The 10333-nt window shown below is 60.0% G+C and overlaps 3 protein-coding genes across 4 annotated transcripts in view; 2 read left to right on the top strand and 1 right to left on the bottom strand.

The window, feature by feature from the left end:
• The window catches only part of SKAP1 (src kinase associated phosphoprotein 1), a 65009-nt gene extending 62351 nt beyond the window's left edge, over nt 1-2658 (top strand). Inside the window, exon 12 of the mRNA XM_068211970.1 lies at nt 2467-2658. Coding sequence (XP_068068071.1) covers nt 2467-2565 — 99 coding nt within the window. The 3' untranslated portion in view covers nt 2566-2658. The remainder of the gene's footprint in view (nt 1-2466) is intronic.
• The window catches only part of MRPL10 (mitochondrial ribosomal protein L10), a 112967-nt gene that overhangs the window by 7982 nt on the left and 94652 nt on the right, over nt 1-10333 (top strand). The window lies entirely within an intron of this gene.
• SNX11 (sorting nexin 11) lies at nt 4391-9827 on the bottom strand. 2 transcript variants are annotated; one of them, XM_068211987.1, is made up of 8 exons: nt 9735-9827; nt 8783-8844; nt 8523-8571; nt 8110-8196; nt 7236-7336; nt 7050-7148; nt 5940-6134; nt 4391-5205 (listed from the first exon to the last, which is right to left on the bottom strand). In XM_068211987.1, the coding sequence occupies exons 3-8, from the start codon at nt 8541-8543 to the stop codon at nt 4917-4919; spliced, it is 792 nt and encodes a 263-aa protein (XP_068068088.1). In that variant the 5' UTR covers nt 8544-8571; nt 8783-8844; nt 9735-9827; the 3' UTR covers nt 4391-4916. The 2 variants fall into 2 exon arrangements, 1 of the variants encoding a protein (XP_068068088.1); XR_011005757.1 differs by having other exon boundaries at nt 5087-5205; nt 5874-6134; nt 9735-9823.

Here is a 10333-nt window from a genome sequence, read left to right on the forward strand (position 1 = left end):
ATTTTTTTTTTGCACGCCTCCTCTCTCCCCCCCACCCCCGCAATCCCAGCAACTCAGGACCCCAAATCCCTGGGAATTCCTCCCAAACCCCACCCCGTGCCCTCCCCCTGCCCTCCCCGTGCCCCCCGTTCCGCCGTGCACTCCAGATGAACCGGCGCGGTGGCGGCAATGGCCCTTGAAGCGCGCCGGGGAGGTGATTTAGGAGAATATTAAAGGCGATGCGGAGCTTCGGCGGCGCCTCTCTCGGGGCGAGCGGCAGGAACGCGCGGCACAGATGGGCCCGGCAGATGAAACATTTCCCTCACATCGTCCCCCAGCCGCGCTCGCCGCCTCGGGCTCGGCGCCGCGCTCAGCCGTGGAATAAAGATCAGCCCGGTGCTCCCGAGGCCTTGGAGGGGATCCAGGGATGGAGTCTGGACCTGGTGTCGCTCCTGTGTCACCCCGGGGTCCCTCGGGCAGGGTGGGGTGGTGGCAGGGCTGTGGCTGGGTGTTTTTATGGGGAATGGTTGATTGGATAAGTCTTGGATCTTTGGGACGTGTGGATTTGGATGGGTTGGGATGGGACGTGGAGACTCCATTGGGATGGGAGTGATCCTGGTGGGATGGGACGTGGAGACCTCATTGGGATGGGACTGATCCTGTTGGGATGGGACATGGAGACCCCAAGGTGATGGGACTGATCCTGGTGGGATGGGACATGGAGACCCCATTGGGATGGGACATGGAGACCCCAAGGTGATGGGACTGATCCTGGTGGGATGGGACGTGGAGACCCCATTGGGATGGGACTGATCCTGGTGGGATGGGACATGGAGACCCCATTGGGATGGGACATGGAGACCCCATTGGGATGGGACATGGAGACCCCAAGGTGATGGGACAGATCCTGGTGGGATGGGACAGATTTTGGTGGGATGGGACATGGAGACCCTGGTGGGATGGCATGGATCCTGTTGGGATGGGATTCCCAGTTTGAGGATTCCTGGGGAGGACAGAGTTGGGGTGACCCCAAATCCAGATCCCAGTTTTGAAAGGGAATCAGTTTCCCGATTCCCTGCTTCCTGCTGATTCCTGGGAATGGGGAGATGGAGTCGGGGTGACCCCAAATCCAATTCCCAGTCACTCCAAATCCATTCCCAGCCTTGAAAGGGCGCCAGATTCCCAATTTCCCAATTCCTGCCGATTCCTGGGAATGGGGAGGACGCTGCTCCGTTTCCCAGTTGTTCCCAGTTGCTCCCAGTGATCCCAGTGCCCCCCTCACCACCCCCAGGATCCCTTTATCCGCCCATCCTCTCCTTTCCAGTCCTTCCAATAAAATCCCCGAAACCCCCTCCCCGCCCAGCGCAGCAGAGCCCTCATTAAGCCCTAATTAACCAAATTCCAACAAAACCCCGTCCTCCTCCTCCTCCTCCTCCTCCTCCCGCTCCCCAAAACCCCGGAATTCCAGCAGGCCGGGAAGGAGCGGAGCAGAGTTCAGGCAGCTCCGCCGTGCCAGGGCTCGGCGTTAATGATTTAATAAAAATTAGCATAATTAACGAACATCTGCACGAGGCGGCGCGGGGCAATTTGGCAGCGCGAGCCGAGGCGCGAGCGCGGCTGCCGCGGGTTTTTAATGCGCTTTTAATTCTTCCGGCGCCGCGCGGGGGGAAAATTCCAGCTGGGCTGGCGAGAGTTCGGGGTTCTGCTCCGGCCCTGGGATTTCGGGAAAATCCCGGGATTTAGGCCCAGGTTTACCCCCGGATCCGGCAGAGAAGGAATCAGGATTGGTTTAAAATCGGGACTGGGGATTGCGGAATGGCCCGGCCTGTGGGGTTTTAGGGATAAATTCGGGTTTTAGGGATAAATTTGGATTTTGGGGATAAATTTGGGGTTTTTTCCATGCTTTTGGATGCTGGAAAATCCCGGGATTTAGCCCCAGGTTTATCCTGAGATTTATCTCAGGATTTATCCTGAGATTCAGCAGAGAAAGATTCAAATTGGTTTAAAATTGGTTTAAAATTAGGATTGGTTTAAAATCGGGATTGGGATTGCAGAATGGCCCGGCCTGCGGGGTTTTAGGGATAAATTCGGGCTTTAGGGATAAATTTGGATTTTAGGGATAAATTTGGGGTAATAAGAAAAAAATTATTTTTTCCCCTCATGGCCCCAAACCCTGACCCAGAGGATTTGGGGGATTTATGTGGGATTTGGGGGATTTCTGTGGAATTTAGAGGACTATTTGTGGGATTTCGGGTATTTCTCTTGGATTAGGGGTGTTTTTGTGGGATTTGGGTATTTTTTTTTGTGGGATTTGCAATATTTTTGCAGGATTTTGAGGGTTTTTTGTGGGATTTGGGACTTTTTGTTGGATTATGGGTATTTTTGTGGGATTCGGGGTATTTTTTGTGGTATTTGGGGGATTTCTGTGGGATTTGGGGGATTTCTGAGCCCCAGAGGAAGGGCTTGACCCCAGTCCCGGTCCCACAGGAGTACCCCGGGTACGGTTGGTGGGTCGGGGAGCTCGGCCAGGAAATTGGGATCGTCCCGACGGAATACCTGGCGCCCGCCTTCGACCTGGAGCAGTGAGCGGGACAGGGACAGGTGAGGGGTGCGGGTCAGGTGTGGGGTGTGGGGTCCGGAGCGTGGGATTTGGGGTCAGCTTTGGGGTTTGGGTTTGGGATTTGGGGTTTGAGATTTGGGGTATGGGGTTGGGGGTTTGGGTTTTGGGGTGCAGGGTTTGGAGGCTGGGGTCAGGTTTCGGGTTTGGGATTTGGCGTCAGGTGTGGGGTTTGGGGTCCAGGGCTTGGGATTTGGGGTTTGGGGTCAGCTTTGGGGTGTGGGGTTTGGAGTTCAGGGTTTGGGGTTGGGGTTGGGGTCAGGTTTTGGGTTTGGGGGTTTGGGATGCGGGATTTGGGGTGCGGGGTGTGGGTTTGGAGTTTGGGATTTGGGGTTTGGGCTGTGGGGTTTCGGATTTGGGATTTGGGGTCCCGGATCCATCCCCAGTGTCTGCGGTGTCCTCGTCTCCATCCCCCATTTTCCCTGGAGCAGGCGGCACCGGGAATGGCAGCGCGGGGACAACGCCAGCCCGGCCCGTGGCATTCCCTGGATCCCAAATCCCACAAATCCCATGGGATTCACGTATCGGAGCCACGCGTGGAGGACCCAGTGCTGGTACCGAGCGGATTTATCCCAAAAATCCCTCCTGGAGCCATTCCGTGGGGAAACTGAGGCATGCATCCTGCTTTTCCCAAAAATCCCAAATCCCCATGAGATCTCCCACTCTCGTTATCCCGCTTTTCCTGGGCCAATCCCAAATTCCCTGGAGATCCCAGATCCAGATGTTCCCTATCCCAAATCCAGGTGTTTCCCCATCCCATATCCAGGTGTTTCCCAATCCCAAATCCAGATGTTGTCCCTCAATAAATCCCTTTTTCCTCTCCAAATTTTGCTGCTCCAGGAATGATCAGAAATGGTCAGGAATGATTAGAAATGATCAGGAATGATCGGGAATGACCGGGAATGGTTGGGAATGATCGGGAATGATCTGGAAAGGCCGGGAATGATTGGGAACTATTGGGAATGGTCAGGAATGGTCAGGGATGACCAGGAATGGTCAGGAATGATCGGGAATGACTGGGAATGATCGGGAATGACCGGGAATTATCTGGAATGATCGGGTATGATTGGGAATGGTCGGGAATGATCAGAAATTATCGGGAATGGTCGGGAATGGCTGGGAATGGTCAAAAAGGGAACGGCCCCTTTGCCGTGAGGGTGAATCCAGCACATCCTCCTCCTGCTTTTCCTGCTGCTCCGGGTCTCCCTCCTCTCCCGCACTTGGCTGCGGGGCCGATAGACGGTGGTAGGGCCCTGCCGGCCCCAATCCCTCTGGAATTCCCAAACTGGGCTCAGATCCCTCTGGAATTTGGCTCCAAGCCCTCTGGAGTGGATCCCTGGGCACAGAGTGGACCCATGGATTCAGAGTAGATCCCTGGATTCAGAGCAGATCCCTGGATTCCGAGCTGATCCAAAGAATCTGGGTGGGTCTCTGGGTTTGGAGTGGATCCCTGGATTCCGAGCAGATCCCTGGATTCCAAGTGGATCCCTAGATTTGGATCAGATCCCGGGCACATCTGTGCCATGGCAGCGATGCATCATGAATATTAATGACTCTCGTGCATATTAATGAGAGGCTCAGCCAATCACAGCTGCACTCGAGTCCCATAACTCCTCCTGCCATTTCTGCTGCCCCTCCAAGGGATTCCCAACATTCCCGGGCCTTCCCTGGAGCCAAAACCTCCCCAAAACCCACCCCGAGCCCTGGCTGGGGGTGAAGAATTCCCAAAATCCCGAAACTCCCGGCGCTTCTCCCACCCCCGAGCCCGGCAGAACCCGGAAAAGCTCCTCCACTTCCGTCTGAATTTCATTTATTTTATTTTTATTTATTTTTATTTCCTGCCCACACCAAGTGCTGAGGGAGGGGAAGACACCAAAACCACCCCAGCTGCTCCCGCTTTCCCAAAAATCCCTGGAATTCCAGAGGGAAGGGGACACAGACTCCAGCCCCATCCCTCCCTTTTCCCAGTGGGAAGCTCTGCTCAGATTGTCCCAGTTTGGGGATTCCAGGGGGATTTGTGCCCAGTTTAGGGATTTGAGCCCAGTTTGGGGATTCCCAGGGGATCTAAGCCGAGTTTGGGGATTCCAGGGGGACCTGAGCCCAGTTTGGGGATTCCAGAGGGATTTGAGCAGGAGCAGAGTGAAGAAAACACTGCTGGGAATATCAGGGAATATCAGGAATGTGCTGGGAAAGAGCTCGGCCACAGCTGGGGCCACACTCCCAGTGCTCCCAGTGCATCCAGTCCGGCCATCCCAGTGGCTCTGCGCTGATCCCTCTCCCAGCGAGGGCTGCGGGGCCTGGGGGTGTCCAGAGGGGTCACTCAGTGTCCAGCTGGGAATTCCGGGAGTCCCAGGCTCTCCTTAGGGGTCACTCGCTGTCCGGCCGGACTCTCCGGGCTGTCCAGAGGGGTCACTCGCTGTCCGGCCGGACTCTCCGGGCTATCCAGAGGGGTCACTCGCTGTCCAGCCGGACTCTCCGGGCTATCCAGAGGGGTCACTCGCTGTCCAGCCGGACTCTCCGGGCTCTCCGGCCGTGCCTCGTCCGTGCTGAAGTCACTCCAGTAGGGGAAGCTCTCCAGGCAGCCCTGGGCGCTCCCCAGGCTGGCACAGCTGGAAAAGAGCAGGAAAAGGGAATTATCCAGGGAATGTCGGGATTTCCTGGGCACAGCCCCCCCTCCGGACAGCTCCATCCCAGCTGGAAAAGGGGGATGTTCCCACCCCCCAGGGACATTCCAACCCCCTGGCCTGGGCTCCCCTGTCCCGGGATACACAGGGAGGAGCTGGGAGTGCTCTGGGAGGAGCTGGGAATGCCCTGGGATCCACAGGGAGCAGCTGGGAATGCCCTGGGATCCACAGGGAGGAGCTGGGAATGCCCTGGGATCCACAGGGAGCAGCTGGGAGTGCCCTGGGATCCACAGGGAGCAGCGGGGAATGCCCTGGGATCCACAGGGAGGAGCTGGGAATGCCCTGGGATCCACAGGGAGGAGCTGGGAATGCCCTGGGATCCACACCGAGGTCCCAGGGCTGCCCCAGGCTGCTCCCCGTGTCCCGTGTCCGTTTCCCACGGCACAATCCCAGCCCGGGATGCCCGGCCCGGAGCAGGTCCTTCCCCTGCAGGCCGCGCTGTCCCCGGGCTGTCCCCTCACCCGGCTGCGGCCAGCCCCGCGCTGTCCCCGTGCTGTCCCCGGGCCAGCCCCGCGCTGTCCCCTCACCCGGCTGCGGCCAGCCCCACGCTGTCCCCGTGCTGTCCCCGGGCCAGCCCCGGGCTGTCCCCTCACCCGGCTGCGGCCAGCCCCGCGCTGTCCCCGCGCTGTCCCCGGGCCAGCCCCGCGCTGTCCCCTCACCCGGCTGCGGCCAGCCCCGGGCTGTCCTCGCGCTGTCCCCAGGCGCGGCCGGCCATGGCGTAGTGCAGGATGGCCTCGGTGACCGAGTGCGGGCCCCGGCCCTGCACGCAGGCCTCGATGGCCGGCACGGGCAGCTGGCTCTGCAGGAACAGGTGCAGGCGGCTGTCGGAGAGCAGCACGGCGCTCTGCACCACCCTGGGGACACAGGGACACGGGCACGTCACCCCTGCTGGCACCTCCCACCCTGCAGGGACACGGTCACCTCCGCTGGCACCTTGTGACCTCCCACCCTGGGGACATGGACAGGTCACCTCTGCTGGCACCTCCCACCCTGGGCAGAGAGGGAGGAAGGACAGCGAGGACAGCAGGGGGAGACGAGGGACAGCAGGGACAGCAGGGACAGCAGGGACAGCAGGGGGACAGGAGGGGGACAGGAGGGGGACAAGCAGGGGGACACGAGGGACAGCAGGGGGACAGGAGGGGGACAAGCAGGGGGACAAGCAGGGGGACACGAGGGACAGCAGGGGGACAGCAGGGACAGCAGGGGGACAGCAGGGGGACAGCAGGGGGACAAGCAGGGGGACAAGCAGGGGGACAAGCGGGGACAGCAGGGGGACAGCAGGGGGACAGCAGGGGGACAAGCAGGGGGACAAGCAGGGGGACAAGCAGGGGGACAAGCAGGGGGACAAGCAGGGGGACAAGCAGGGACAGCAGGGACAGCAGGGGGACATGAGGGACAGCAGGGGGACAAGCAGGGGGACACGAGGGACAGCAGGGACAGCAGGGGGACAAGCAGGGGGACAGCAGGGACGGTCACCAGGGTCACCCAGCCCTCCCTGCTGCCACCTCCCGGCCACCCCTGGGCACTGAACCCTCCCCTCAGCCCTTCCCAAATCGCAGCCCCCAAACCCCAAATATCCCAAATGCCAAATCCCAAATATCCCAAACCCCAAATCCTAAATATCCCCAAACCCCAAATATGCCAAATATCCCAAGCCCCAAACATCCCAAACCCCAAATAATCACAAACCCCAAATAATCCCAAATATCCCAAACCATCGCAAATCCCAAGCAATCCCAAACATCCCCAACCCCCAGCTCCGCTCCCACCTCTCCAGGAAGTGCTGCAGCCCCCGCCGCCGCCTCTCGATGAACTCATCCGTGCTTCCCACGAAAAACGCGGATTTTCCCGGCAGCTCGGGCACCGGCCTGGGAAAACGGGGGGAAAACTTTGGGACTTTGGGCCGCGGGCGGCCGCAGATGCCGGCAGCGGGGGCGGAATCCCGGGGCTCTTACACCAGGCCGGCGTTGCGCTGGAGCTGCCGCCGCAGCCACACGAACTCGCGGTAGCGGCGCCGCACGCACGAGGTCTTGGCGGTGAAGGCCTTGCTGTTGGTCTGGGAAAAGCAGCGGGGTGGGAGGGATCCCGGGGGGGATCCCAGGGAGATATCCCGGGGAGGGATCCCTGGGTGGGATCTGGAGAAGGATCGCTGGGAGGGATCCCGGGGAGGGATCACTGGGTGGGATCGCAGGGAGGGATCCCTGGGCAGGATCTGGAGAAGGATCGCTGGGAGGGAACATGGGGGGAATCACTGGGAATGACCCTGGGAGGGATCCCTGGGAATAACCCTGGGAAGGATCACTGGGAGAGATCACTGTGAATGATCCTGGGAGGGATCACTGGAAGGGATCTTTGGGAATGAGCATGGGAGGGATCACTGGGGAGAGATCACTGGGAATTGAGGGCTGAGGGATCCAGGATGGGAATGATCGCTGGGATTGATCTCTGGGAATCATCCACACAACTGAGGGCTGGATCTGAGGATCCAGGGTGGGAATGATCCCTGGGAATCTTCCCTGGGATCAAGGGGCTGGATCTGCCTGGACAGAGCTCAGGGGCTGAGGAATCCAGGATGGGAATCATCCATGGGATCAAGGGGCTGGATCTCAGTCACTGAGGGATCCAGGATGGGAATTCTCCATGGGAATTATCCCTGGGATCGAGGATCAGGATCTCCGTCTCTGCGGGATCCCCTCGATGCCGGATCCGGGAGCCAACCCAGGACAGGATCCTGAGGATTCCCTTCCGTGGCTCGGGACAATCCCGCTCCGGAGCCTCTCCCAGGGCTGATCCCGATCCCGTCCCCTCCGTGTCCCGCTCCCGGCTCACGTGCAGGAAGATCTTGTAATCCACGTAGGAATTCCAGGAGCCCTCGTTCTGCACGCGCGGATCCTGCACCCGCACCGTGGTCAGCTCCTGCGGGACACCGGGATCGGGATCAGGGATCCACCCGGCCCTGCTGTCCTGGAACGGGATCAGGGGCTCTGGGATCAGGGATCCACCCCATTCCTGCTTTTCCAGCTTCCTGGGAATGGGACTGAGGGCTCCGGATATTCCCATTCCTGCTTTTCCAGACATTCCCGTTTCCCATCCCTGCATTTCCAGACATTCCCATTCCCACTCCCGGCTGGCCCTGGACTCAGCCCCATGGACTCCCAGGAATTATCCACGGAGATGGAATTCCCAAGGATTCCACTCGCCCCGATTCCAGAATTTGGGAATCAACCAGGACTGCTCCTCACTTCCTCTCGGTTCTCCAACATCCTAGAGCCAGAGCCCAGCTGGAAACATCTGGGAATAAAAAAAAAGGGATTTTGAGAAATCCATTCTGTGGGTTTTCCACGGATTCTGCATCCCCCAGAATTCTGGGATACAGGAGTTTTTGGGATGACTGGAAATCCCCAGAATTTGGGAAAAGCTTCAGTTTAAGGTGCTCTGGGATTCCCAGTTTGGGGTTATTTTCCTCAAATTCGGGGTTTTCCAAGGCTCTGCTGCCTCTCACCTGCCCGGGATTTGGGTTCAAGGAGAGAATTCCAGGGAAATTCCTCATTTCCAGGGAAAATCCTGCCAGGGAAAGCGCTCATTGTTATCTCGGGCTCCTTATCTTTTATCCTGACCCATCCCTGAAAACCTTTCCCAACCCTCTGGAACAGCAGAAATCCTCATTCCCATCCATGGAAAACCCTCCAGAGCCAGAAAAACAGGAATGAATCCCAGTTATTCCCGCTTTTCCCTGTGGCAGGTGAGTTCCTGAGGATGTTCATAAACCCCATTTATTCCCCATTTTCTCTGGGCACACTAAAACATCGGAAGTGGTTTTTTTTCAGGAATTCTTTTGCAGGATCTTTTGCCTTCCAGGGAAGAAAAGGATTCCTCATCCCACCCCATTCCCCCTCCCGGGGACGTCCCGCAGCACGACGAGGCCCAAAACCCCGGGAAAAGCAGGGAAAACGGGAACGAATCCCAACTATTCCTTTCCCACGCCGCCTGGAAAACACCGCGGGGGGAATTCCCGAGGCTGTTTCGCCTTTGCAGGGAAGGAAAAGATTCCTCGGGGCCGGGGCCCGAGCCCGGGCCGGGAGAGGCCGCGGCCGGCGACCGCAACGAGTCCCAAAAGCCCAGGGAAAAGCGGGGATGAATCCCATTTCTTCCTTTCCCGCGCCGCCCGGGGAACGCCGCGGGGGCAGCTCCCGAGGCTGCTGCGGGAATTCTCGGCGCAGGGACCGGGGCCGCGGCCCGAGCCCACGGCCGAGCTCCGGGCTCGCTGAGGGCGAGCCCCGGGCCGGCCCCGCCGGGACAGGCCGCGGAGCGGGGGTGAGGCCGGGCCGGCCCGGCCCGGCCCGGCCCGGCCCAGCGCCGCCGCCGCCGCCTCCCGGGGGCCTGGGGACACCGGGGCGCCCCGAGGGGACCCGGGGATGCCCCGAATCTGCGCCCTTCCCTCGGGGCCCCCTCACCTCGCACAGCCCGCGGCCCCTTTAAGCGGCGGCGGCGCCGCGCGCTTTTATAGAGCGGGCCGTGCAGGAACTTCCGGTGCGGAGCATGCTGGGAGTTGTAGTTCGGGCGCCGCTGTAGTCCCAGGCACCACCCCCGCCCTGGGACAAGGAGGGGGCGTGGAGGGCCTGAGGGAGCTGGGGGTGTTTATCCTGGAGAAAAGAGGGATCAGGAGGGACCTTCTGGCTCTCCACAAGTCCCTGATAGACGGGGCAGCTGTGGGGGTCAGGCTCTGCTTCCCGGGGACGGGGACAGGGGGAAAGGGAGCGGCCTCGGCTTGGGCGTCAGCAGGAATTTCTCCCTGGAAATGGGAATACAGCACTGGCGCAGCTGCCCGGGGCGGTGCTGGAGTCCCCGTCCCCAAAAACACGAGGAAGCGGCCCTTGGGGGACACGGCTCAGCGGTGGCATGGCAGTGCTGGGGGAAGGGTTGGACTTGGCGATCTTGGAGGGCTTTTCCAGCCCGAGCGATTCCAAGATTCCCTAAATAAGATTATGCATGGAGCCCATAAGCGGGACCCTTCCCTGGGCTCTGGCACAGGTTGGGCACAGCCCCCTGGAGG

This window comes from Anomalospiza imberbis, chromosome 22 (assembly GCF_031753505.1).
Source record: "Anomalospiza imberbis isolate Cuckoo-Finch-1a 21T00152 chromosome 22, ASM3175350v1, whole genome shotgun sequence".
In the NCBI taxonomy this organism is placed as follows: domain Eukaryota; kingdom Metazoa; phylum Chordata; class Aves; order Passeriformes; family Viduidae; genus Anomalospiza; species Anomalospiza imberbis.

Excerpts from the sequence above, each read along its gene's own strand:
- SNX11 (XM_068211987.1), bottom strand. The coding sequence starts at position 8,543 with ATGTTGGAGAACCGAGAGGAA. Across the intron at positions 8,197-8,522 it reads TGTTGGAGAACCGAGAGGAA|GAGCTGACCACGGTGCGGGT; the intron begins GTGAGGAGCAGT and ends GGTGTCCCGCAG. Across the intron at positions 6,135-7,049 it reads CTGCAGCACTTCCTGGAGAG|GGTGGTGCAGAGCGCCGTGC; the intron begins GTGGGAGCGGAG and ends CTGTGTCCCCAG.